Source organism: Dryas octopetala, chromosome 4, assembly GCF_963921425.1.
Source record: "Dryas octopetala chromosome 4, drDryOcto1.1, whole genome shotgun sequence".
Lineage (NCBI taxonomy): Eukaryota > Viridiplantae > Streptophyta > Magnoliopsida > Rosales > Rosaceae > Dryas > Dryas octopetala.
This window is the reverse complement of record NC_141369.1, coordinates 21,136,922-21,162,079: the sequence shown is the minus strand read 5'-3', so window position 1 is coordinate 21,162,079 and position 25,158 is coordinate 21,136,922. Positions and strand designations below refer to the sequence as shown.

The 25,158-nt window shown below is 36.4% G+C and overlaps 6 protein-coding genes across 10 annotated transcripts; 3 read left to right on the top strand and 3 right to left on the bottom strand.

Annotated features, from left to right (window-relative positions):
* Positions 1 to 1,823: 1,823 nt before the first annotated feature.
* LOC147288059 (lipid-binding serum glycoprotein family protein) lies at positions 1,824 to 5,719 on the bottom strand. Its single transcript, XM_086241730.1, has 6 exons — positions 5,164 to 5,719; positions 4,721 to 4,860; positions 3,866 to 4,217; positions 3,462 to 3,710; positions 3,153 to 3,278; positions 1,824 to 3,066 (listed from the first exon to the last, which is right to left on the bottom strand). Exons 1-6 carry the CDS (start codon positions 5,578 to 5,580, stop codon positions 2,854 to 2,856), a joined length of 1,497 nt encoding a protein of 498 aa, XP_086097856.1. The 5' UTR covers positions 5,581 to 5,719; the 3' UTR covers positions 1,824 to 2,853.
* Positions 5,714 to 9,078, top strand: LOC147288058 (golgin family A protein (DUF1664)). The gene is made up of 11 exons (XM_086241731.1): positions 5,714 to 5,886; positions 6,454 to 6,587; positions 6,931 to 7,012; positions 7,137 to 7,207; positions 7,328 to 7,429; positions 7,531 to 7,620; positions 7,985 to 8,059; positions 8,161 to 8,193; positions 8,297 to 8,377; positions 8,583 to 8,642; positions 8,725 to 9,078. The coding sequence occupies exons 1-11, from the start codon at positions 5,832 to 5,834 to the stop codon at positions 8,905 to 8,907; spliced, it is 966 nt and encodes a 321-aa protein (XP_086097857.1). The 5' UTR covers positions 5,714 to 5,831; the 3' UTR covers positions 8,908 to 9,078.
* Positions 9,079 to 9,995: 917 nt separating this feature from the next.
* LOC147288057 (eukaryotic translation initiation factor 1A) lies at positions 9,996 to 11,582 on the top strand. 2 transcript variants are annotated; one of them, XM_086240377.1, is made up of 2 exons: positions 9,996 to 10,117; positions 10,922 to 11,582. In XM_086240377.1, the coding sequence occupies exon 2, from the start codon at positions 10,927 to 10,929 to the stop codon at positions 11,362 to 11,364; it is 438 nt and encodes a 145-aa protein (XP_086096503.1). In that variant the 5' UTR covers positions 9,996 to 10,117; positions 10,922 to 10,926; the 3' UTR covers positions 11,365 to 11,582. The 2 variants fall into 2 exon arrangements, with proteins under 2 accessions (XP_086096503.1, XP_086096502.1); XM_086240376.1 differs by having other exon boundaries at positions 10,021 to 10,117; positions 10,910 to 11,582.
* Positions 11,583 to 12,063: 481 nt separating this feature from the next.
* IQD33 (IQ-domain 33) lies at positions 12,064 to 14,770 on the bottom strand. Of its 4 annotated transcripts, XM_086241876.1 has the most exons (7): positions 14,629 to 14,764; positions 14,408 to 14,484; positions 13,958 to 14,302; positions 13,410 to 13,625; positions 13,002 to 13,112; positions 12,543 to 12,920; positions 12,066 to 12,332 (listed from the first exon to the last, which is right to left on the bottom strand). In XM_086241876.1, exons 2-7 carry the CDS (start codon positions 14,477 to 14,479, stop codon positions 12,237 to 12,239), a joined length of 1,218 nt encoding a protein of 405 aa, XP_086098002.1. In that variant the 5' UTR covers positions 14,480 to 14,484; positions 14,629 to 14,764; the 3' UTR covers positions 12,066 to 12,236. The 4 variants fall into 4 exon arrangements, with proteins under 4 accessions (XP_086098003.1, XP_086098002.1, XP_086098004.1 ...); XM_086241877.1 differs by having other exon boundaries at positions 12,064 to 12,332; positions 13,425 to 13,625; positions 14,408 to 14,770; XM_086241878.1 differs by having other exon boundaries at positions 12,489 to 12,920; positions 14,408 to 14,770.
* A 2,625-nt stretch (positions 14,771 to 17,395) lies between these two features.
* On the top strand, positions 17,396 to 22,688 carry TAFII59 (TATA BOX ASSOCIATED FACTOR II 59). Its single transcript, XM_086239801.1, has 13 exons — positions 17,396 to 17,561; positions 17,672 to 17,842; positions 18,184 to 18,270; positions 18,405 to 18,506; positions 18,593 to 18,701; positions 19,120 to 19,223; positions 19,312 to 19,449; positions 19,537 to 19,632; positions 20,651 to 20,772; positions 21,413 to 21,545; positions 21,637 to 21,762; positions 21,842 to 21,953; positions 22,120 to 22,688. The coding sequence occupies exons 2-13, from the start codon at positions 17,717 to 17,719 to the stop codon at positions 22,494 to 22,496; spliced, it is 1,632 nt and encodes a 543-aa protein (XP_086095927.1). The 5' UTR covers positions 17,396 to 17,561; positions 17,672 to 17,716; the 3' UTR covers positions 22,497 to 22,688.
* A 192-nt stretch (positions 22,689 to 22,880) lies between these two features.
* LOC147288054 (uncharacterized) lies at positions 22,881 to 23,294 on the bottom strand. Its single transcript, XM_086242638.1, has one exon. It carries the CDS (start codon positions 23,292 to 23,294, stop codon positions 22,881 to 22,883), a length of 414 nt encoding a protein of 137 aa, XP_086098764.1.
* Positions 23,295 to 25,158: the final 1,864 nt, after the last annotated feature.

Here is a 25,158-nt window from a genome sequence, read left to right as displayed (position 1 = left end):
ACCTCCAACCATGGTTGCAAATCGAAGGGACCAGATTGAAGTCCGAGAATTGAATTTAGCCCCGCCTCTCCCCACCCAGCCAAGCCCCCTCACCAAGCCCCAGCCCCAGCCTCGCCTTGCCCATATCTGCTCGTTGCGCCCAGCCACGCCCAGCCGCTCCCAACTTTGCCACGCCTAGCCTTGCCATGCCTCGATCAGCCCCACGCATCCCAGCCTCACCCTGCCTCACCCAGCCTAGGCCCTGCCCCACCAGGCAGGTCCGGCATCCGAGCTACACGTGGTGGGCAAGAGAGAAAGAGTGACTGAAAGAGAGAAAGAAATAGAAATAGAGAAATGAAGTTGGTGGCCAGAGAAGGGGAGGGAGGTGGCTGGGTTGGTGGTCGACGCGGGGGAGGCGAAGGAAGGAAGACTGGAGCTGCGCGAGCAGGTTTTTTTTTTTTAGTTTTATTAATCATTATTTCAGTTTTTAAAGTTTATTTAATTTTTTTATTATTTTTTTGTCCACGTGGCATTTTTTAAAAAACCATGTCAGCGCGCCACGTATGCAGTTAACAGTTTTCAGACGAAAAATTGACGGAGGTATTTGTGTGTGCAAAATCAATAATTGATGTACCTCTGAGCAACTTTTTTTTATTGGGGTACTCAAGTGAAAATAGGTGGTTAGTTGAGGTACTTGCGTGTAATTTACCCATTATTTAATTATTATCAATACTAAACATTTATAGAGATCGACTATAGTTATTAATTATAGACTAAACATTTATATAGATTATAGACTATAGCTATTAGTTATACACTAAACATTTATATAGATTATAGACTATAGTTATTAGTTATAGACTATATCATATTATAACATACTAAACATTTCTATAGACTATAGTTATTAGTTATATACCAACTATGAATTATTGAATTATTATTAATTATAGTCTTAGACTGTTAGGGTATATGGTATATTGGTATAGGATATAAGCCTTATAAGGTATATGATTTAAAATTTTTAAAATACACAATAGAGTGAATTTAGGGTTTAGAGTATGGGATATATGAATATGATATAGGGTTTAGAATTTAGTTTATAGTTATATGGTATAATTGTTTAGGATATGGTATAATATTAGAGTTTAAGGTATTTTTTAATTAGTTTTTATATAAAAATGTATTATATAAATTTAAAAACATATAAATTATTAATTATAGGGTTTAGGGTATAGAAAGAGTTTAGGGTTTAGGGCTTATAAATTTATATATTTTTTATATAAATTATAGAAATGTATATAAATATGCTATAAAAAGGCATTTTAGGATATAGAAATGTATAAAAATGTAATATTTAAATTAAATGTTATATATACTCGGTTCGGTTCGGTAAACCGACAGTTTTAAGATCTGAGAACCAGAACCGGAACCTAAACCGAACATACAAGTTCGATTCCTCTCCAGCTCGTTTATTCTCGACATCAATTGAGCCGGTTTCGGATCTGATCTCGATTTTTCGGTCAAACCGACCCAGCCCTAGTCTAAATGGTCAAAAGTGAACAAAATTGTTCATTATTCGGTCATCTGCACAGTACCATATCATTTTTGAGTCCAATAAACTCTAAGGGTAAGATAAATTACAAGATTCAATCCTCATGCATGTTTTGTGGTCCTTTCTGTTTGCTGAAAGTAAAAACATTTTTAAAAAATTAAAGTAAATAATAAAGCATTAATCAATCACAAAGAGTTTCGACAAAAAAATAATAAACATAAAGAGTAATTTACACAGCATTTTATTGGAGAAAAAGAATAACTCCATGCTTTGAATCAAATGAAAAGGGGGGGTTGTTGTCAAGAAGATGACAATACTATTTAATTATAAACATAGCAAGTAAATTGCAATATTATCGCTGAAATTACATTAAGAGAGAAAAAAAAGCTTCAAAAGAAAAGAAAAAGGCATAAATTCAATTTAGACACATAACTATATAAGCTATTTCAACGGGGTCCATGAACTTTAAAATATTTCAAATATACACCCGATCTATTATCTAAATTGAAAAATGAATTTATGTCCATTAATTCGTTGAGAGATCAGTTAAATTATAGCTTGGCTTTTGCTGACCGGGATTACTTGACGACGTGGCACTATCTCAGCAAACATTTCCCGCCGAATGAGCGACACGGACCCACAATTTAATAATAATAGAGAGAGTGAGAGTTTGTGGGCCCGTGTCAGGGGTTAGGTGGACCCGCGTCGCTCATTTCCAGCCAAATGAGCGACACAGGTCCACCTAACCCCTGACACGGGTCCACAAACTCATCATCTGTTTCTCGCTCGTTGAACACAAGTGAGAGATTTATATTCGAATTTGGGAGAAAACGTGATGTTTTTTGGAGACTAAATGGTCAGGAGAGCGTTCGACGAGCGGGAATGAGGTGATGGGTGTGTGGGCCTGTATCAAGTGGACATGTGTTGCTCATTTGGCGGGAAATGTATGCTGAGTTGATGCCACGTAGCCAATTAATCCCTGTTAACAAAAGCCAAGCTGACATTTAACTGATCTCTCAATAAATTGATGGACGGAATTTCATTTTTCAATTTACATAATAAATCAGGTGTATATTTGAAATATTTGAAAGTTTGTGGACCCCGTTGAAATAGCATATATAGTTATGTGTCTAAATTGAATTTATGCCAAAGAAAAATGTGGTGTATAACCATAAACATGTACACTGGTGCTGTTGCATCTGAATCTTGCATACTGAACAATGCTATACAAAGAGGGAACTGATGCTCTGAATCCTCAGAAGCATTTCATGGATTTTGAAGACATCTTAGACGAGTTATGTGGAATGTAAGCATACGAGTTATGTGGAAGACATTGTCAGAAGCCATTTAAGACTGTGTGACTGTAATTCTGCATACGTTACATCGCTGCAAACCATGATTCTTGAATTTGAGCAGACTAGATCAGCATTTTGAAGGGTGAAACCGTGAATGATTGGTAAAGGGAATCCTTTTCCGAGGTGTGAGTTCACAAATGGCAAGAAAACAGTCTGAACAATTGTCCATATCACTGGCTGCAATGTATGACATACCAAACGTTATTTAATTCATGCAGGAACTAAATTTTGATTTGAGTGAGCTTTCTATAAAGCAAGCGCACCTGAATTAGATACAAGCGAAGATTGCCAATATCGCTCCACTTCAACGACATTGCAAAGTCATCCAATTTCATGCTGCCGGCAAGGTTATTGCCTGAGATTTTAACTGAACCAGATGCACGAATGACCTGAAACAACTTAAAATATTTATTACTATTTGAAGACAAGCATGATTATCATGCATAAATTACATAAACTAGTCAGAGTGAAAAGTAAGGATTATCATAATTAACAGAGAAACATAAATACAGAGTAAAAAATTAAGATTATCATATGATATAACTATTCAAATTTTCCATAGATAAACTTACCAATGAGATGCATGCCACTGGTATTACTCTGTTCTCTTCCAATACATCGATTGTCAGGTCCGCGTAAATGGTAGCATCAATAGTATGCTCTGAGATCCTCATGACTGGAGGAGAAGATAAGGATATATTCAAGTTCATATCATGGTTTGGGTATTTCTTGTATAGTTGGGGAATAATAAATCTCCATCCAGCAGTGTTCAAAAAAGACTGATCTGGTATCTTATCCACAATCCATTGCATAAATTCTGCCTGGCCAAAGATAGACCACTATTTTTTTTAACAAAAATAAACTACAAGAAGGCAAGCAGGATATTACTGAATGATATATACTTTAAAGATGGTCATGCTTTTACAGAATATAAACACAATTCTGAACTAACTCCACGAATATTTCCCAAACTTACATTAAAGTATGCTGCTGCTACAGAGTTAAACACGGCCTCATCCAGTGAAATTCCAAGCATTTTAGATGGATCTGAGCAGGGAACCGGTGGTTGTGAATCCTTACTGTGGTACTTAGAGACTGAAGCCTCTCTTCTTGCAGTGAATAAACCATTAATCTCAAACCCCACGGAAGAATTACTCAATACCGGCTCATTCATAAAAGTTACATTCAAAGAAGTTTTATCATCCAATGGGATCTCCTTTGGAAGAGCTTGCAGAAATGAATCAAGCTTTAAAATCCCATCTTCAATTTTCTTGGTAATAGCAGTTTCCACTGCAGATCCTATTTGCTCTTCAAATGCATCAATCATGCTAAAGGATGACAAGGAAAGCGATCATTCACAGAAGGAAATCAAAATCCTGATCCTACTCTTCAACTAAAAGGTGCATAAGTCATGCAGTACACAATCGTAAGGAAATAAAAAAACTGGCAAATCTTGAGACAATTAGTTGAACCCACTGAGCATAACCAGTCAGTGATGATGCAAACATCCTAGAAAAGTGGTTTTCTTAAACTTGCCAATGGTAAAGAGCGATTAAGCACACACTCAACTTTGGCTTTCTCTAGCTTTATGGAAGCAAAGGTTTTCCAATGATGAAATACCAAAACAAAAATACAAAAAAAGACCAGTTCCACATAAGTATAAGTTTTAAGAAGATGGTCACTGCAAAGATGGTTTTCTGGTAAAGAGCAATAAAGCAAACTGCTAGCTTCTAGATATGCAAAACAAAATAATAACTGATGCAGGGACAAAAGGGGAATATCAATTGAAAGAGTAAACGGTTCCCCACAACCAAATAGAAAACTTACATACCCTTGATAAAGCCAAGAGGCTCCTCCATCCAATTTTATGTTGATCTCTTTAACGTAACAACCACAGTCCTTGAGGGAAAGCTTCAGAGTTCCTTCTTGGATCCCCAAGCCTAATGTAAGCCCAACTTCCAAGCCTTCAACCTTACCCAGAAGCAGCACTTGTCAAACACCCTTTGTTAAAGAACACAAAAATGAGCAGAAAAACACTTAAAGCAAACAGACAAGGCTCAATGATATCCAAAGCTCATCTAGTTTTCAGTTTCCAAAATGAACTCAAATTCGTTAAAATGTTCAGAAAAGGGAACAAATTGTCATGTCATAACTATATTATAAAATTCAATCACTCTTTTAACAAGAAACATACCACCAAAATGAAATTAATCCATTCATATAAGGCCAAAGACAATGAATTTGAACTAAACAAATAAAGAAAAGATCAAATACCTGAACAGTGGCATGCCCTTCATCTGAAACAACAACAGGCACAAGCCAAGTACTATATGAATAATGCCAATTCGTGCTCAAAGTGCATGTGGTCCCCGAAGCAATAATGGCAATTCCATCATCGCTCAGCTTGAAATACGAGGAACCAACATCGATTCCATAGATTGTGGTGTTGGAGAGCACCATATTAACGTTTCCCACAAATGGGATTCGCATGGATTTCTGAATTCGAGGCAGTTGGAGTGGAATTATGGAAGACACAGCCTTGGATATGAGCAAGTCCTTGAGAAAATCAAGACCTTTTTGGGATATGACCATGGACGTGAAGGCTTGGTCTGTGGCATGAACTTGGAGATGGGTCTGCGTCAGAATAAAAAACGAAGCTATAAGAAGCAAGAAAATGGTTGGCGGTGCCATTGAGGTCTCTGGTAAGAGAGACTAAGAAAAAAAAAAAAATACTGATTTTGGCGATGGAGGGAGAAACAGGTAAAAAGCGCAGAGCTTTAACAGACTTAAAGGAAAGTCTTAGCTGTGAAATGTCGAGAACACCCCCAAACTTTTCTTGTATTTTCTTGGCGGGGTCAATATAGTTTTACTGTTTTGAGTTGTTCGTTGAATTAAAAAGGATCTTTCCGGGGAAGAAGAGAGAGGAGGCCAAGCAAGAAAAAATGGCATTACACACTGGGGTTTCAAACTCTAAGGTTCTCATCCTCGTTGGAGCAGGTGACCCTTTTTTCGAAATATATATATTAGTTCCTCTTTACCCTTGCTTCTCTCTTATAATCATTATCATCATCATCTTTGCTCACTTTTTTTTTTTTTAAATTCAAATTCTTGAAATTTCAATGAGAAAAGAAATTGGGTTACATTAGGATATAAACTTGATTGAAAATTGATTTAAATTTTTGAGAAATTTGGAAAAATAGCAACTCAGTTGGCTCTCTGAATGATAATTCAGGATTGGCTTTTGGCGGCTGTGGGTTCTTGTTCATTTCATCAGGAATAATCGTAGTACTTCAAAAGTATAACTCCTTTGTTTTTTCTAATTATTAGCAATTTCGTTAGGAAAGAAATGAAAAACAGGTATGTGATAAGAGTCTGAAACAGCAACAACACAGAAAATAGGAAACAAATTCTAAAACGACAAATAAACAGAATAAGCATTGAAGTGCATTTTTTGTCATTTGCCTCGGCAAAAGTACTGTATGGTTCCTTGTTCCTTTCCATCTATTACTATTTTCCTCTAACTAGTAAGATTTTTATTCCTTTTTTTTTTTTTTTTCAATTTAGGCTTGACCAGTTCTATCATCTTGAGGAGTGGACGATTGTCTGATGTTATTGCACAGCTTCAGGAGTTACTGAAGGGTGTAAATGAAGCTGAGATCTTGTCAGACAGATGTGATGTTGCAATTATTAGAGCTCAGGTATTGCAACTTCCTGAATTCAATTGGGGTTTTTTTATCCTTGAATAGATTCATAGTTTGGGAGAGACACAGTGCATATTGGACACTAATGATTTGTAATTGTCAAAACATGGCAAATGCTACAAGTTTAGTTTAGTTTGGCAAATGCTACACTGAGGAGCTATTTTTTTCTTTTGAACCCTTTCAAAGGTGCTTGGTTAGCAGCCCTGTTATTATTTTGTTCTTTTTTTGAACTGTTTAGCCAATGACTCTAGTTCTTTCATGCTCGTAGGTGCATTTCATCTTTGCAGGGTTTGTATAAAATAATAATTATAATTATATGTGTTTTCTTTTTTACCTTCAGATTCAACAATTGGCACAAGAAATCAGGGAGTTGACCTCATCTGGCCCTGTAACCATCTATAATGGGAATTCTGCATCTAGTGGTAATGGTATTCAATTTAATTACTACAATAAATGACATGATTTTCTTTCACAGATAGTGTCTGTTTGAGACTCATGAGGAGTTAATTTATATTATATATGCTCACACATATCATGTCATTACAGGGAGTTATGCTTCGTACTTAGTGCCAGCTGCTGCACTTGGTGCAATGGGATATTGTTACATGTGGTGGAAGGTAAGATGTACAGACTGAACTCTGAGAATTTGTGGTCACAATAACACTTTCTATTGAGTTCTTCACTTGCAACGATGTGCACTATTGCTGATTTACAGGTATGCTTGTGGGATTGTGCAGGGCTGGTCATTTTCTGATGTAATGTTTGTAACAAAGCATAATATGGCAAATGCTGTTGCAACCGTGTCAAAACAGTTAGAGCATGTGCATGAAACATTGGCTGTAAGTCAGATCTGTTGACCATGGTGTGGTTATGTCTTTTCCAGATGGTTATCCTTAAAGGTGTCTGCAGCACACTGCTATCTTGACTATCGTTTTTTTAGTGTACAAAAAGGCATCTGACAAAGAAGCTGGAAAACTTGGATTGGAAGATGGAGGAACAGAAGGAAACAACTCAGCTTATTGCAAATGATGTATGGAACAATTTATTTGCATTTTGCATACTTAAACGCAAATAAGACATCAATGTGTACACAAGATTATGGGACCTTATAATTGAAATGGGATAAAATGATAAGTTGTTTTGCACTTTCTCTTCCTTGGGTGAATCATTAGGAACAATAGGAGATCCATTTTCCTCCCATTTTGTTACAAGCAAGATACATGTCATTTCCTTTTTTATGGTAGATCTTTTGAAATAAATTTTTTTGATAACATCAGCATCATAGTGCTATTTGGACTTTGAGAAACATCTAGTAATTCAAGGAAAGAGGGGATAATGCTGATAGCACACCAATAAATATGCTTATATCCATCTGCCATTTCATTTTCATACAGGTGAAGGAGGTGAAATCAAACCTTTCTCAAATTGGGTTTGATGTTGAAATAATTCATCAAATGGTCTCTGGGTTGGTGAGTTGCTATTCTCTTATATGTTTTTATTTTATTTACTCGGGCATATGCTATAAGCTTGTAGGGTTACTTATGTTGTATTTTTTTAATTGGCTCAACAGGAAGGAAAGGTTGATCTTCTTGAGAGCAAACAGGTTATATTTCTGGTTATGCAATCACCTTTGATTACCTTCTGCATTTTCTAATTTCTTTTAGTTTTTGTAGTTATTGATTATCCCCTTTTGTTTCATCATACAGGATATGACCAACTCAGGTCTATGGTATCTATGCCAAGCAGCTGAAGGCTTCAAAGGTCGGCAGGATAGTGAACCATTTCAGGTCAGAATATTCTATCTGTGTTTATTTGAAAAGTGACTAATAAACGAGCTACAGGAGATTTCTATGTGCATACCTTCCTCTTCTTCTAATAACCAGTATGGTCTGATACTTTCTGCTTACTACAATTTTAATCAATGAGACTGGCTTACAGTGCATCTATTTCTCCTCATTCAGTTACTAAGTTATCTTAGTTGTGTATGTGCAGGACGTCTCTGCTAAGCTAGCAAAGCATTCAACAATGGCATTAGAGGATAAATCCCTCAAGGTATTTTGAGCCTCATTGTCTTCCACATCATACTATTTTTATTCACTAGTGACATGTTCCAATTTCCACCATTAATACTCAGGGCCTCCAATTCATTTCTGAAACTAAAGAGCCAAGCATGATTGAGAAATCAATGACAAGCATGAAAAAGACTGACCCCAGCAACATCCCTGGGGAAAAAGTTCCAACAATGAAAACAAGAATACACAGGACATATCCAATTGGGATTTCCTTGACCCGGGACATAATGGGCTCTGATTCGTGATTATTATTTTTTTAAATCATTTTTTATTTCTCGTGTATGATTGATTTTATAGAGCGACCTATTTCCTATTGATTCTTGGACATGTGTGGTTTCTGGGACTCACTCATTTGTTTCAATTTACATTGTTTCTCTGCTTAGGAAAAATACAGTGATTGCAATGTGTTGTTGTTATGGCTCCACTGCTGTACATGTACAAAATCAAGTCAAATCATCGGTGTTTCTGATGACATTCCTTTAACTTAATCAATGTGTTTTGGTTTAGAAAGTGCAACTGTCAATAAGCACTGTATGCTATGTTTGTCCCTGTTCAAACAGGAGAAGAATACCATATTCATGTCCCTTGTGTCTATGATCCACATCTCAGGGTCATGTTGACAGTGAGAGAAAGAGAAACCTCATCCCTCTTACCTTCTTTTATGCCCCCAATTAGCCACAAGGTAGAGGTGGATGCCAATGAGACCAAGGGGGTTCAGAGGTTTCTTAAGGTTTCCTGTGTTATATTCAAACCTTTAAATGGACCCAAAGGAAAACCAAAAATGCATAAGCTAAAAAGTAGGAAGTAGAAGAAGATATAATTTTCATAATCCTGCTTTTCAATTTGATTTGATGCATTCTCTAAATAAATAAATAAAAACTGTCAGTTTCATATAATACATTATACAACCAAGCAGATAAGTAACAAACTTATGAGACAAAGAAATAAGTGAATAATCACAAGCATCTAGGGATGCCTCAGAATATCATTGGACCAAAATATTTCTATTATGAAATTCTTTGCCTACATTTGAAAAACCAAAAAGAAAAAAAAAATCAGCATATGATTTTATTTTCATTCAGGAATAAGTAACCCCCATTTAGCCATTTGTATATGATTACTCGGATAATAATTTTTTGAATTGGACATCGAAATAAAATTTAATTTCTTTTATCACAAAAAAATAATAATTTCTATTAGTGGAGCCCCAACGGGCATTTTGTTTTATTGGCCCATAGCTTATTGGCTCCTATCATTGGACAGTTTAATGCCCAGCCCAAATCTGTCACTTTCGGGTCGAAGTAAGCCCAGTTCGGCCTAACATGGACCGACTCGACTTTTGAGGTACATAATGAGCTCTAGGGCTTTGATTTATCATTCCAAAGCTTGATTTTCCAGATTGTGCTCTTGCATCGAATTCTTCAGGGTTCACCGTTTACCTTTTCCAAAAGAGAGGTTCTTTCTCTTATTTTTAAAACTTATTCATTTCTTCGATATTTGTTCTTCTACTACTATTATTGATTCTAGGGTTTGCTTCGTTTGTAATTTTCATGTAAATCGCTAGGGCTCTGCGGATAATTTCTGAGAATTTGATCTAATTTATCGTGTTTAATTTCAGCAAATTTTCACTTCCTAAATTTACACATTTCTAATTTATGTGCAAGTTTCTGATATAAAAAATTGAATTTTTTTTCTCTTTTTCCCCTTATTTTGGATGATTTTTGTTGCATGAAATTAATTTGTATTTGGATGATTAATTTTTAACCTTTTTTCCCCAAATCGAAATAAGTTGCTGAACAGAGCTAGGATCTATTATGTGTTAGAATTTAGTATCTTATTCATTGGTGTTGTTTTGTTTATAAAATAAGTTATTTCCTAAGCGATTGTCAGTTGGGGTGTGACTTAATTTGATTTTTCTGTGTTAAGTGCGGTTTATTCAATAGTTTGATTCTGAACATAATCTTTGGAGATTTGCAAAATTTAATTGTTTTTTCGTATCTCCTGAAAACAAGTTGATGGAGCTGAAAATTGTTTGAGTTGTTCCTTAATGGTGAAAAAGATAACGTGTAGCAAACCCCACCTAGTTCGGAATAGGGCCTAGTTGTTTTGAGGTGAAGGGTTTGAGTTGCTTTATTGTTTCTTCCCCTCAAAATGTTGGTCTGATTGAGTGTAGTAAATCATTAAATTTTGGTGTCTGGTTAAATAATTTATCGACTTATTCAAGTGCTGAGTTTACTTTGGTTGTAGAATCTGAACCAGTAATCATGCCGAAGAACAAGGGAAAGGGAGGAAAGAACAGAAAGAGGGGAAAGAATGAAGCCGATGATGAAAAGCGTGAGCTTGTCTTTAAGGAAGATGGACAGGAGTATGCCCAAGTGCTTCGGATGCTGGGAAATGGTCGGTGTGAAGCCATGTGCATTGATGGGACCAAGCGACTTTGCCATATCCGTGGTAAGATGCACAAGAAGGTTTGGATTGCTGCTGGTGATATCATTCTTGTTGGTCTTCGTGACTATCAGGATGACAAAGCTGATGTAATCCTCAAGTACATGCCTGATGAGGCTAGGCTCCTGAAGGCCTATGGTGAGCTTCCAGAGAACACTCGCCTTAATGAGGGTATTGCTGGTGGTCTTGAAGATGAGGAAGAAGGTGGTGGTGACGATTACATTGAGTTTGAGGATGAAGATATTGATAAGATTTAGGGTTTGACGATCAACTCTATGTCGATGTTATATTTTATATTTTTACGGACTCTGGTTATTGACACCAATATAAGTCAAACTTGGATTGGCAGCTGGTACTTTATGGTTTTTCCAGATGGGGAATTGTTCACTTTCCATGTAACATCTGTTATTATTAATGTATGTGTTATGTTTGCCCTCTTCTATGAATAACTGCTTCTGGTTTGGTGCTTCTTTCATTTTCTCTGTTTGCCTTATTTTATTTCCCTCTTATAATGTGGTTGATGTTGCTGTTACAAAATTTATCCGAGTATTTTTGCTTTGGATTCATTATGATTTAGTTGGTCCCTGGTTGGAGATGAGGTTTTTTCAGTTACTTTTGTTTGAGTCTTAAATTATATTTCTTACCTCTGTTAGATTGTCGTAAAATTGTATCTGATAGACGCACATTTTTCTGCATATGTTGAAGTATCAATAGAGCATCTGTACTGTTCAAATGATAATCCATTCTGGAGATAGCAGAATGTCTTTTCCTTATTCTTTTTCAAGGCATCTCCTATTTTGGCCACTTAGCACCACTTGATGTGTGAAAATCATAATTTGGTGCGAAAGATTCAAACACAATACTCAACTTCGTATAGGTTCTATGCAGGACAGCTCCATTCTAGCTGGTATGATTTACAATTCAGCTACCAAGGTGAACCTTTTGGGAACCCTAGCTCATGCTCCATTGCTTAACTAAAGAAGATAGTTGTTTGATCATTAACATTAACATAGGAAATCAATGACACCATCTGAATCCACATAACAAAACTCGCACCGAGTAGTAACAAGAATCTTATTTACTTTTACAGTGGCAGATTTTAAAGATTGTAGTCGGAAATTTGAAATTGTTAAAATGAAGTATTTTTGAACTTGATTCTCCCTGTGTGCTTTGTGTTGTGCAATTTATCTTTTTCAGCCTCCCTTAGATAATCCTTCCTGCTTACCTGTACCAATGTGGAAGCCATAGTCAAATGAAAGCTTGAACTTGTGATTTTGTTCTTAAAAAAATGCAGTCAAGCAAATCCAGTAATCATTCAGTCTGGCAGAAGGTTGAACACCAATGCTCAAATGGTAAATGCTAGTGTCTGCATTTTTCTAACCTTCTATTTTGACAAACTCAGTTTGGGTTATAGCTCAACTGGGCACATCCTTACCTTGGGAGACTCTTTCCCACACATGAAGCTTGGCACGGTTTTTCGCCTTGATACACTTTTTGTAGCCTTAAACCTGCTTTCAGTTGGGTTGAAGCAATCTTTCTCTTCTGCTGTTGTTACTGAAAAGGTATCAAATGGGACAGTCACTTCATTAGATCCACAGCTCTCTTTTTCTTCACCTGCCCCGTCGAATAATCCCCTTCTGATCATAAATCTTTGGTTGGTGTTACTTGGCTCAACCTGCTGATTGCTTATATGGCTTTCGGCCAAGGAGCCTTCAGGAAGGCGCGTTGCCATCCACCGTTCTAGCCAGCTCCAACCCATATTCTGTTCTGTGCCATCAGATTTGGTATGCCGTTTCTTTGAACAGATCCTTAGCTACCATTAGAAACAAATAGTACTGAGTCAAACATTCCAAAATCTTCTAGGACCCTTTACAGGAATAAATTTCAGATGTACCTGTTGTGAAAAAGCATAAGCTAGTGCTCTCTCACGCCTGGTTGTTGCTTCCAGTCTGTTCTGAATCCTCAATTTTGATATGTTGCTACTCACTGTGCTATCATCCCATTCCTGTAAATTTTATTTGGCACAAAATAACATTGAGTTGACTGGGGAACTCACCAACTTTCACCAACGTACATTAAGAATTATATGTGTATTCAAGAATTGTATGTAGATATACGGATGACTTGATGCTAGAATTTACTTTCTTGTGTACTGATTATCTGCACTACTTTGAATCTGTCATGCCTTCTAGGTTTCTACTTTAAATCATTCTCTTAAATCTCAATGAAATTAAACATAAGATTTCAGCTGGCCATGTAATATTTAGTTCTATGAACTAAAAGCTAGAGTTGTTTCTGCTACCTTCAGCTTTAGCACCTGAGTTCTAGCTTTCTGTTGTGTCCGGGGCTGAAAAGCCAATTTTTCTTCTTGAACTGAGTAAAATTCCACAGAATTTCCCGTTTGAGCTTCAACTGATGTGCCCAGAGACTCCATACTTGGACTTTCTGGTGCTACAAAGCCTACAATAAGCTCCTGCTTACCATCCTTTGATTTAATTCCTTCATTTTGCCACCTAGTCTGAAATTCAAGCAGTCTAATGACTATTAGCCGCAATTTCTAGTGCAGTAAAGCAGATTTTCTTACTTGAACAAGTATTTAAAGATCACTTGCTGAAATTCAAAGATCTATGGATTTTCTTACTTAAGCAAGTATTTAAATATAAAATCATTAATTTTAATGAATAATAAATTTATCATTCTAAAAACAAATTTGGGATGACTGAGTTTTCTTAAGCAAGTATTCAAAGATCTTTAAATACTTGCTGAAATTAGAAGTTATTTCTGCCAGATGAGATTTTTGAATTATGATTAAGAATATCTGATTGAATTTATCTCATGGTGTGGAACTACCAAAAAGCCTCTAAATGCTGACTGGATGATGATTGCTGCATGCTCTTCAGACATTGTTTTGGATGCTGAATCCTTCTTTGCCACTTCAATACCTTCTTCAGATACTTCTCTTTGGTTGCCATCCTTGTCTGTTAAGCCTTCTGGCATGGGTTGTGTAACAGTGGCCTCAGAACTCCTAACAGAAGAAGAATCCTCCTCTACAAGGACTGAATTGAGCTGTGTGACAGTAGCCTCAAAGCTAACTGAAGCTGAGTCCTTCTCTGCAATGACTGAATTAAACTCATCCCCACATAGGTATGATCTAACAGAGCTCCATCTTCTCCTTTCTGTCATATTGCTCCTTACCTGAAGCCATCAAACAAAAACCCAAATGATATTATAATTAGGACAGGAAAAAGTTGGGGGGAGGGTTGAATTATGATTCAATGGAACATATGGGATGGGACTCACATTGCTCTCATGAGTCCCAATGGACCTGTTTCTTGAAAACACACTCCTGACCAAACCTCCATTGATACCCATCTCAACTGAGCAAGCACAAAAAAGATGATGCTCAAAGGAAGTTGTTTTCAATTATATTGAAGCCATCCAGAGGAGCTGAGGCTTCCAAAAAACATATATAATTCAGGGAAAAAGTTGATAATTGCACTGACATACTCAATTATACCAACCATAGTAAGCTCATCTCTGTGGAATTGTTTTGAAAGTTTGGGCAAACAACTAAGACATATTTGATTAGAGGAAAAGCACATGTTAGATAGAATTAAGTCGGAAGATTTGCAGAGTTTTGAAAGCTTTAGAGCTGTATCTGTACTTTTAATCACAAAAATAATAGAAGCTGATCAAAAGTGAAGACTAGATAGAAAAGGATTGATATGATGAGGGCATGGTTTATTTTGCTTTTGCGCCTACTTTTTGCACATGGCTTGCAGCACATTGGCCTGATAAAGTTTACTTGCTATTTGGGTTATGTCAATTCCTTTCTGGTTACTTCTTGTGCCCTCTGGGCTCTGTGTAAATTGCTGGGTGTTTTTTTTCTTTTCTTTTGGTTCTACACTTCTACATGAAAATCATGCCAATAACTTTAGGAACGGTTTGAGAAGCTGAAAATGTGGTCAGCCTAAATTTATAGCAATTTAGTTCCTCATGTGTTGTTCTGCCTAGTGGAAAAAGAGCATAAGCTTTTTTTTATTTGCTTATTTTTTGTAAACTAAGCATGAAGTAACTTAGATGCTTGTGATTATTAGGATGTGACAGATGTGTGATGCTTGCCAAGTATCAACTTTTTGGGTGGATGAGTGGATCTATGGCTATCAAATGTTTGTAAGGTCATAAATATGGACAATATTTAATTGGGTAAATTGTGATTGATTTGTAAAAAGTCTCCTACGTAACCATAACGAGATAAATATTTTTTATTAATTATCAAATGATATAATAATATTTTAGATGAATAAGATTCAAAATTATTTAAATATAAATAAATAAAATATTGTCTCATCAATTAAATTATAAATTTTCAAAATTTTCTGGCCAAAATAAATAAATTTTTAAATTTATTTGGGTATTCTTAAAAAAACACATTTCAAATTTGACATGATCCGTCAAATATTCCAATTCACATGTCGATTTAGGGCAGGGTTCAGTTCGGTTACCGAACCGATAGGCCCTAATCGTCTACCGACCAACTACTGTCGGAATGACCCATTTCGAACCGACTCCGACAATGTTGGTTAACCGAAAGTTGGTTTTACCGACATCGTCGGTCGGATTGGTCCGTTAACCCATTCTTAACTATAAGGTTAAGTATGTGGAAAACACACCTCATATGCAAATACATGCCATCAAACATCAATGTATTTATTTCCTTCAACCTCTTGCTCATGTACTCTACAACCACATCATTGGCATAAGCATTATCAACTATAATGCTAAATACCTTGTCAATCCCCCAACCCCTCAAGCAGCTCTCCAAACACCTCATATGTCATCACCCTTGTGACTTGTGATCTGTGAAGTTGATTATCCTTTTATGCAACTTTCATTCACTGTCCATAAAATGGGCAGTGAACACCATGTAGTTAATGTTTTGGATACTTGTCCAAGTACTAGTGGTGATACTAATCATTTGATCATTTATAACACTCATAATTTTAGCCTTCTCCACATTGAATAAGTCTAAGACACCTGCATCAACTTTCTTCCTATCTGGTATTTTAAACTTGGGACACAAGTCAGAGATCATGTCCTTAAACCTAGCTCCCTCAACCACCCTAAAAAGCATTTCATCCCTTATCACAAACCTAACAACCTTTTCCTCATGCATTTTTTGATTGAATGTATGGGAAACCAATGAAGCCCCCACACTGTCTTATGTAATAATGGATTGACCTTTACTAAGAACATTACCCTTGCAAGTAGGATTGTTTGTACACATTTTCTTGTGATTCCTAATCCCAATTGTCCCATTGTGCTAATTAGGATGGGCAAGCATTTCATGTTTGCAAGTGTTGCAAACAACCCAAGGATACATGACCCTTTTTGCATTATTCTTAAACACTTTGCCCTAATCCCTAAACCCATTTGATTGGCAGGGCCTTTGATAATGAATTGATTCAATTGAATTGATTTTAAACCTTAAAAGCCCCAATCCATAAACCCCAAAAGCCTCATCTTTTTATAAAAAAAAACCCTAAAATCCCCAATTTTGAAAACCCTAAAATTTTCAAACACTAACTACTTAATCCAATCGATTGGGTTTAGGGGTGTCTTACCTCTAGTGGTGGTGGCGTTTGGATGTTTTGGTGGATTTTAGTTGTGGTGGCGTCTGGTTGTGGTGGTTGAGATGGACAAAGAGAAAAGAGACAGTTTAAGATCGAATAGATTGAAGAGAAAGAAGAGAGAGAAGAGATAGAAAAGATAGAGAAGAAAGGAGGCTGAGATAAGAGGGGTGTGGTGGTGGTGGTGCCTGATTGTGGTGGTCTGAGAGAAAAGAGAGTTGAGATAGAATTTTTTAGAATGTGGTGGTGTAGGGTGCATGATCTTTATCATGCACCCTCCATCTAACGACCACAATTGAATACTATATTAATATATAAATATCGATTCGGTAGCGGTAAACCGCTGGTTTAGGCTAGTTCAAACCGCTACCGCAAACCGAAATGTTGGTTTGATAAGCGAACCAACACCAACACCTTCAAACAACTGCAAATGTCGTTTGTCGATAAACCAACCGTCAATTTCGGTCTATTCGTTGATTCTTTAGTATTCCAACCTAGCCCAATGTCTATTTCACCTAACTTTAACCCATGCGGTTTGAAAGTTGAAACCATGTCTCATGGAGCTGGAGCCGTATTTCAAGACCCGACCCGAATAGTTTATCCAATAAAACACGATTCTCGGGAATCCGGACCCGAAGTCAATTTATGTGGACGAACCCCGAAAGCATTGTGCTCCATAAAAACTGGTTCGGGTCGATACATGATCCCTTTGCCGGAAACCATTACTTCTCTGTTTGCAACCGTAAGACTCTTCCTCACGCTGACGGTTCAATTGTGCGTATTAGGGTTTGTTTGTCTGCCCAGAAAATTTGAGGGATAGCCAGGTAGGAAAAAGCAATCTATTAATCTTATAGTGAGAGACAAAGTTTGAATTTTGACTAAACAAGCTGAATTGTTTGATTGGTATAGCTCACTGTACGTGCTTGTTTTGTAGAGAAATTGCTGTGAGTTGTGACTGAGGTCAGGAGGAGCGTCAAGAATGAGCATTGTGCCTAAAGAGAACATTGAGGTAATTGCACAGAGCATTGGCATCAACAACTTGTCTCCAGATGTCGCACTCGCTCTCGCTCCCGACGTCGAATATCGCCTGCGTGAGATTATGCAGGTAATCCTTGACTTTTTTTCCGTAATTCTGATATGGGTTTGTGTTTTCATTGTTGTTTTTTGTTTATGCTGCGTGGTTTGGTATTGTCTAGCAGAGTAAAGTTTAGTGGGGTAAAGAGAGTTTTAAGTACAATGTGGTTTTTCTACTTGCAAGGATGCTTTAACTGTGATCAAAATGATGCTAGTGATTACATAGTTGAAAGTTAGTTGCTTTTGCTTTGGTTAGTGGGTCTATGCTGGTCAGGAGCTGCTCCTAAACTTCAAGGAGATGATGCAGTTAGTTATTTTACTCAATTTAGACACTGGAAGACCCTGATTAATTTTCTTTTAATGAAAGTACAGGAGGCTATTAAATGCATGCGTCACTCGAGGAGAACTAGATTGACAGCTGATGATGTTGATGGTGCGCTCAACTTAAGAAACGTTGAGGTAAGTCTTGCAAATGAGTATTTATGTTGATTGAGGCTGTTTCATGAACATACTCATGTTGCAACTTCTGCAGTATCAAATTTTTTGTTTGGAATTTCTCTTTAATCTCATTTTGTTTATTCTTCTTGCGCCAGCCACTATATGGTGTTGTTTCCAGCGGTCCTCTGCGGTTCAAAAGAGCTGTTGGACATAGGGATTTGTTTTACATCGATGACAAGGATGTGGATTTTAAGGATGTAAGAATTACTGAGTTTTCTGTTTGCACTTTCTACTTCGTTTGCTATGTTGTCTTTTAAAGTCCCATATTTCGGTTTGACTGTAGGTGATTGAAGCTCCTTTACCAAAAGCACCACTTGATACTGGAATTGTTTGTCACTGGCTCGCTATAGAAGGTGTACAACCTGCAATTCCAGAAAATGCACCTGTAGAAGGTTTGTTTCTAAGTGTAGGGATTGCACCAATAATTGTTGCTAACACACACTTCCAATTTAGGAGTATAATTAACTCCAGAATATGAAAATGTTAAGCCTTTGGCATTCTAGGGAATAAGCTGTAAAAACAAAAAACAAAAATTTCGTGGCGTTTATAGCACTATCTGAGGGTTAAACATGAAATGCTAATATCTTCACTGCATGAGACCCTTTTTATAATTTTGTGTGTATTTCACCTGCTTCATTTTTGTCTTGTGCAATTCAATCTACACAAATTGTATGATGAAATGAATCTATTATTCACTGATAATTCTTTTTTAATATATTATGGGGAACTAGAATAAACTTTACAACTTTTCTATTCTTGTTAGCCTAAGTTTGGAATCTAACTTATTGAATTTTTGTGCTTTGTCTATAGTACTTGCAGCTCCTTCTGATGGCAAAAAGTATGAACAAAAGGATGATGGACTTCCTGTTGACATTAAATTACCGGTTAAGCACATATTATCTAGGGAGCTTCAGGTACATACTTAACCATTTGATTTTATATTTTATTACTTTTTTATTTTGCAGCTTGTTTACGTGTTCTTTTTTGTTGTTGCCTTTGCAGCTATATTTTGACAAAATCACTGAGCTTGTCGTGAATAGGTCTGATTTGGTTCTTTTTAAAGAAGCATTAGTGAGTTTGGCCACTGATTCAGGACTTCATCCATTAGTTCCTTATTTCACATGTTTTATAGCTGATGAGGTGGTAAATCTTGACATTTTTGCTTATAGCCAGAGGATGATATGTAGCCAGTTGTTACTTATACCAACTGTTCTTAATTAATATCAGGTTTCTCGTGGTTTGAATGATTATCCACTTCTATTTGCTTTAATGAGAGTTGTTCGGAGTCTTCTCCAGAATCCTCACATACACATAGAACCTTATGTAAGTGTTTCTTTCTCCCTTTTTTTTTTTTTTCTTTTTTTTTTTTTTTCATTTTTTCCTAGGAAAACCTCGTTGTTCATTTCTATTCATTTATTTTATATATGTTTATGTGCAAATCTATACAATTGTGTAGGAAATTGCATTCTGTAATTTTCTGGATTGATGATTGGAGAGGGGGGTGGTGGGCTGAAGGTTGTGGTATTTGATTTAGGTGTTCTCCAATCCAAAAGATAATTTTCCACTCTTTCAAGAAAGTTTACGGAACATTAAACATTCTGGAAAATGCTCAAGGTTGAAGTTGGGAAGTTTTTTATTTTTCTTTTCTAAAAAATGTTTAAGCACAACATGATCATTTCTCCACAGTGCAGCCTTATCTGGAGTGCACACTTGTCAATTATGTCTTTTCTCCATGCCTCCACCCACAACTATGGTTTTTTTAACCTTCTTGTCCTTTTGGGAGGGGGGGGGGGGGGGGGGGGTGTGGTGGGCTGAAGGTTGTGGTATTTGATTTAGGTGTTCTCCAATCCAAAAGATAATTTTCCACTCTTTCAAGAAAGTTTACGGAACATTAAACATTCTGGAAAATGCTCAAGGTTGAATTTGGGAAGTTTTTTATTTTTCTTTTCTAAAAAATGTTTAAGCACAACATGATCATTTCTCCACAGTGCAGCCTTATCTGGAGTGCACACTTGTCAATTATGTCTTTTCTCCATGCCTCCACCCACAACTATGTTTTTTTTAACCTTGTCCTTTTCAGTTCCTTTGCGATAAATGAACAAATCTGCACATTCATTGTTTCTATACATGGTTTATCTTCTTTGAACCCATGCTATACATACATACATATATATATATATATATAGAGAGAGAGAGAGAGAGAGAGAGAGAGAGAGAGGTTCTCTTGTTTGGACTTAGTTGTTCATCATGGGTCTGAAGCTGTAAGGTGGTGATTAGGATAAAATGTGTCACTTGTATGGGATTTTTAATCTGAGAAGGCATCTTTTTTTTTTTTGGTCAGCTACACCAATTGATGCCATCTGTGGTTACATGCCTTGTTGCGAAAAGGTTAGGCAATAGGTCTGACAACCATTGGGAACTTAGAGACTTCACAGCAAACCTGGTTGCTTCAATCTGCAAAAGGTTAGGCTTGCTATTTTGCTTAATTTTAATCTCTTTTTATCTTCATGCTTATCCTTCTGTTGACATGCTCTCCTTTTTTTGAACTTTGAACCGACATCTCTTGTTGACGTTGTAGTTGCAAGTGGAATGTGCTAACTTCTGCATTCATTTTGTAACATTGTTATTCAGTTAACTTAATAAGCATCAACTGTTATGCAGTTCATGTTTTGAAGTTTTATGACTAACCTTTGTTAGTATTTCAGTTCCAGATGACCCTCCTAGTTTTTCATGTGACTTGACCTTGGTCATGTCCAGACCCAGTTTGGTTCTTTTAAGAGCCTGGTGTATTAGGCAACCTTACCTAATGGATATTGAGTGCACATTCTGTTTAGGTTCTGGATAATCTTAGGTTTTTTCTCAATTTTATATTTGTTAGAAGAGATCGCTTGTTTCTATTTCTTGTGAAACTGGACTAGCACACTCAATGTTATCAATCTGTCTCCTTTCCTAATATGCTAAGCAAAATTGCTCTGGTTTTGAAAATATTGCTCTACATACCGCGGAGGCAGATCTCTGTTTTTCCTCTTGTAAGGCCATACAGATATTTTGGTGTATATTTGACATCTTACCTATGGAATTGAAGTTTTGGAATTTTTCGCAGATTTGGGCATGTCTATAATACTCTCCAGTCACGGCTTACAAAAACTTTGGTCAACGCATTTTTGGACCCAAAACGGACATTGACTCAACACTATGGTGCAATCCAAGGTTTAGCTGCTCTAGGGCCCAGTGTGGTAATACCTCATGCTCCTTGCAACTAAGAAAAATAATTTACAATTATGTACCATAAAATGCATGTAAACCTGTAAATGTTTTTCAATGTAGGTTCGTCTTCTTGTACTGCCAAATCTGGAGTCATATCTGCGACTTCTTGAACCAGAACTGCTTCTTGAGAAGCAAAAGAATGAGATGAAGAGGCATGAAGCTTGGCGTGTTTATGGAGCCTTGTTGGTGAGTCTCTTTTTATACCTGTTCATACAGTTGGAGAAATCTTTAGAAAGGCTTGCTAATGATAGCATGCTTGTTCCAGAATGCTGCAGGTCAATGCATATATGATAGGCTCAGGATCTTCCCACCTTTGCCATCTCCAGCACCACAATCCTTTTGGAGGACCAATAAAAGAGTCATTATCCCTATGTCAAGTAAGAGATTTAATGATTTATGTTTCCTTAAATTATGCCATTTCAATGTACACTTTCAATGAGTGGTTACACTGCTTTGGTTTAAAATGAATCTCATTTCTTAGTTTCCAAGGTTAGTTATTGTTTAGCTAAATTCTCTACTCTTCTTCTCCTATACGTCATCAAGATAAACGCAAGGGAAGTGTGGAGCACATGGAAAAGCAACCACCCCTGAAGAAAATTGCGACTGATGGCCCGACTGGTTTAGTGCCAACTAATTCTTCACCATCTCCCATGCAAGTAGACACAGCAGCTCCAGCTCCTTCAGGTGATACCAATGCAGGCCCCTCATCATCTTCTGGACAGATGCCTGATGAGAGCATTTCGAACAGCAGAGGTAGAAGGGACAGGGCTGCTGGTCAGTCTCTAAAGAAATCAGCTATCCTCACTCAGGTTTGGAAGGATGACTTGAATTCTGGGCATCTCCTGGTATCATTGTTTGAGTTTTTTGGTGAAGACATCTTCTCCTTCATTCCAGCTCCTGAGATGTCTTTGTTTCTGTAACTGTGTTGAAATCTTGAAACTTTTGATTAGGTGTACATAGTAAAAGATAGAATGAAAGATTTTCAGGAAGAAATTTTTGTAAAAATGCAGTAGAAACTCCTATAAATTCATGATTGATTTGTTAAAACATTTGCATCATCTGGAATTTGGATGTGTTGACCCTTTAAGTGACAGCATTTTATTGTCTCGTCATTTTCTAGTGTTACGAACTTGTGATACAACACAATTCTCATTGAAGTACTTTAATCAAACTTGATTTCACCATTCAAACCAAGTTAACAAAAAGGAAATTAGACATAAAAATCAAACAAAATCTAACTCGTTTCAAAACAATGCATCACCCTCTCTCTCAAGTAGACAAGTACAATTTAGTAATGAGCTTAATTAAGCAGTCAATTTGGTGGACTCTCTTTCCACAGCTTTCTTCAGGCAGCTATCTTCTTCCAAGACCATTAGGACTGGCAAGAACCCCAACCCATTGGCCATAGCAAGCATCATACGCTTGGTTTCGGCCTTGAACTCCTCCAAATCAACTGCCCCATTAGAGTCATGATCGAACTGCACAAAGAGGGAGTCATAGACATGAGCAACCTCATCTGGGTCTGGCTTCACATCAAGGCCATAGTGGGTCTCGAACACCCTCAGGGACTGAAGCTCCTTCAGCATCTCTGCATAATGAAGCAGACCATCGTGGTCGGTGTCAAGGTTGGTGAAACGGTCATGCACGTAGAGGCTGAATGCTTCTTCATCTTCCACAAAGTTGACAATGGTGGCTCCATCCAATACTTCTACACTCATTTTGATCTCTTATGCTTGAGATTTGACAACTCACAAAGAAATTATTAAGCTTGATTTGTGTTCTGGTTGGTAAAAAGAAGAGGTAAGAATGTGGGTATTTATAGACCCATATATCCATCATATATGCATGGCAGCATGGGGAACTATGTACTCGAGTGTTCGAAAATGTATTGTCTTTTTAGCCCCTTGTTTCTCTAATCCATAGGTTTTATGAATCCCTTGGTCAACAGACCATCCAATTTAATTTGACTGTACCCAACTATATGCTTAGTGGGCTTGTAGCCACGGGCTCATTCCTTATGATGCTAAACTTGAGTCAATGGAATTAGAACGTTTTAGTTTTTTTTTCATTAAAAATATAATATATTATTAAACTATTAATTTAAACTATGCATTCAAATAAGAATTTATTTAATCAATAATTTACATTGATGGTCTACAATATCATACATTAGATTGTGGTAACATTTTCCTCAAAAATTTTGGAGGTGTAAGTCAAATTCTCTAAAATTGAAAAATGGGAGACGCTCAAGGCTCAAACAAAGTGACCTTTATTTATTATTAGGGTTTTTTTTCATATTTAGTACCTAAACTTTGATCATTGTCTTAATGTGGTACCTAAACTTTTATTTATCTCAATTGAGTACCTAAACTTTTATTTTGTGTCTAATAGGTACCAAAATGAATTTCTGTTAAAATTGTCAACAATAGGGGCAATATAGTCACTTCAAAAAATTTATATTTTAATTATAATTTTTTATTTTTTTTGATTGTTGTGTTTTTTTTATAATAATTTTAAACATATAAAGAAAATAATTAAAATATACTTTGACTATATTGCCCCTAACTTTGTTGACAATTTTAACAGAAATTCATTTTGGTACCTATTAGACACAAAATAAAAATTTAGGTACTCAATTGGGACAAATAAAAATTTAGGTACCACATTAAGACAAGGTCAAAGTTTAGGTACTAAATATGAAATAAACCCTTATTATTAATTCCTGATGAGTCGGTGGTCATATATGTCCTATTCAAATCCAATTGGCCTAGCTAGAGCCTAGAGCTAGCTAGCCAAGTCTAGAAAGTCAAAATTCAGAAGAAATTGACTACTTCCACAAAGTCATAACCAGCTGAACTGACGCGTTGGACAAACTGAGAGAAGACGAATCTGGCTAACGATCTATTGGTAATTTGGTATACTGGAGTACTATGCAAAATATAACCTTTTAGAAACCCACAGATTTTGCATTTACTGTGTGTGCCTGTTATTAACCTCCTCTCATACTTTCGGTTTTGAGACAAACAATAAACAAAAAGCATTGCTTGTTTATGATTGTCCCTTTTTCATATTTGCACTTCTGTCCATGTATATCATCCCCAAAGGAAGAAAATTAAGTTGTGAAACCATCATCTAATCACCGCTTTAAAGTATCACTTCGATTATCTATCAGGCCTAATTATTCTTTTTTTCTTTTTGACCAAGTTTCTAATTGGTATAAATACCCAATACAAGTGAGGGTAGTATACTATCCTAAAAGACCACAATTTTGAGGCCTTATGATTTATTTCTTATAAATTCCTTAAATTTCTTTGTAATATTATTTTGAAGGATTTTCTAATTCAGTAGCGGGGCAAAACAACGCTTTTTTTAATTTCCTCTTTATGATCACTATATTAATTTGCAAGCTTCAGATCAGACACAGCAGAAAAAAAGGGGGGGATCAAATGAGAAGTAACAAATATTTGAAAGAAATATATATAAATATATATATAGAGGTGTTTCTGTTGAGATATATCTCAACTTAAATATGATGAGATACGTATGAATTGTGGGATCTATTCCGCATTATAATTTGATGAT

Bases quoted from the DNA above. Each gene is read 5' to 3' on its own strand.
- LOC147288059 (XM_086241730.1), bottom strand. From the start codon at position 5,580: ATGGCACCGCCAACCATTTTCTTGCTTCTTATAGCTTCGTTTTTTATT. The intron at 3,279-3,461 runs GTAAGTTTATCT...AAGTTGTTTCAG, and splicing joins CAGTGGCATGCATCTCATTG to GTCATTCGTGCATCTGGTTC. The intron at 3,067-3,152 runs GTGCGCTTGCTT...CATACATTGCAG, and splicing joins TTCGCTTGTATCTAATTCAG to CCAGTGATATGGACAATTGT.
- LOC147288058 (XM_086241731.1), top strand. From the start codon at position 5,832: ATGGCATTACACACTGGGGTTTCAAACTCTAAGGTTCTCATCCTCGTT. The intron at 5,887-6,453 runs GTGACCCTTTTT...TTTTCAATTTAG, and splicing joins TCTCATCCTCGTTGGAGCAG to GCTTGACCAGTTCTATCATC. The intron at 8,643-8,724 runs GTATTTTGAGCC...ATTAATACTCAG, and splicing joins TAGAGGATAAATCCCTCAAG to GGCCTCCAATTCATTTCTGA.
- LOC147288057 (XM_086240377.1), top strand. From the start codon at position 10,927: ATGCCGAAGAACAAGGGAAAGGGAGGAAAGAACAGAAAGAGGGGAAAG.
- IQD33 (XM_086241875.1), bottom strand. From the start codon at position 14,479: ATGGGTATCAATGGAGGTTTGGTCAGGAGTGTGTTTTCAAGAAACAGG. The intron at 13,626-13,957 runs GTAGTTCCACAC...CTTGAATTTCAG, and splicing joins CAGCATTTAGAGGCTTTTTG to ACTAGGTGGCAAAATGAAGG. The intron at 12,921-13,001 runs GTACATCTGAAA...TTCTAATGGTAG, and splicing joins CTTATGCTTTTTCACAACAG to CTAAGGATCTGTTCAAAGAA.
- TAFII59 (XM_086239801.1), top strand. From the start codon at position 17,717: ATGAGCATTGTGCCTAAAGAGAACATTGAGGTAATTGCACAGAGCATT. The intron at 21,546-21,636 runs GTAATACCTCAT...TTTTCAATGTAG, and splicing joins CTGCTCTAGGGCCCAGTGTG to GTTCGTCTTCTTGTACTGCC. The intron at 21,763-21,841 runs GTGAGTCTCTTT...TGCTTGTTCCAG, and splicing joins GTGTTTATGGAGCCTTGTTG to AATGCTGCAGGTCAATGCAT.
- LOC147288054 (XM_086242638.1), bottom strand. From the start codon at position 23,294: ATGAGTGTAGAAGTATTGGATGGAGCCACCATTGTCAACTTTGTGGAA.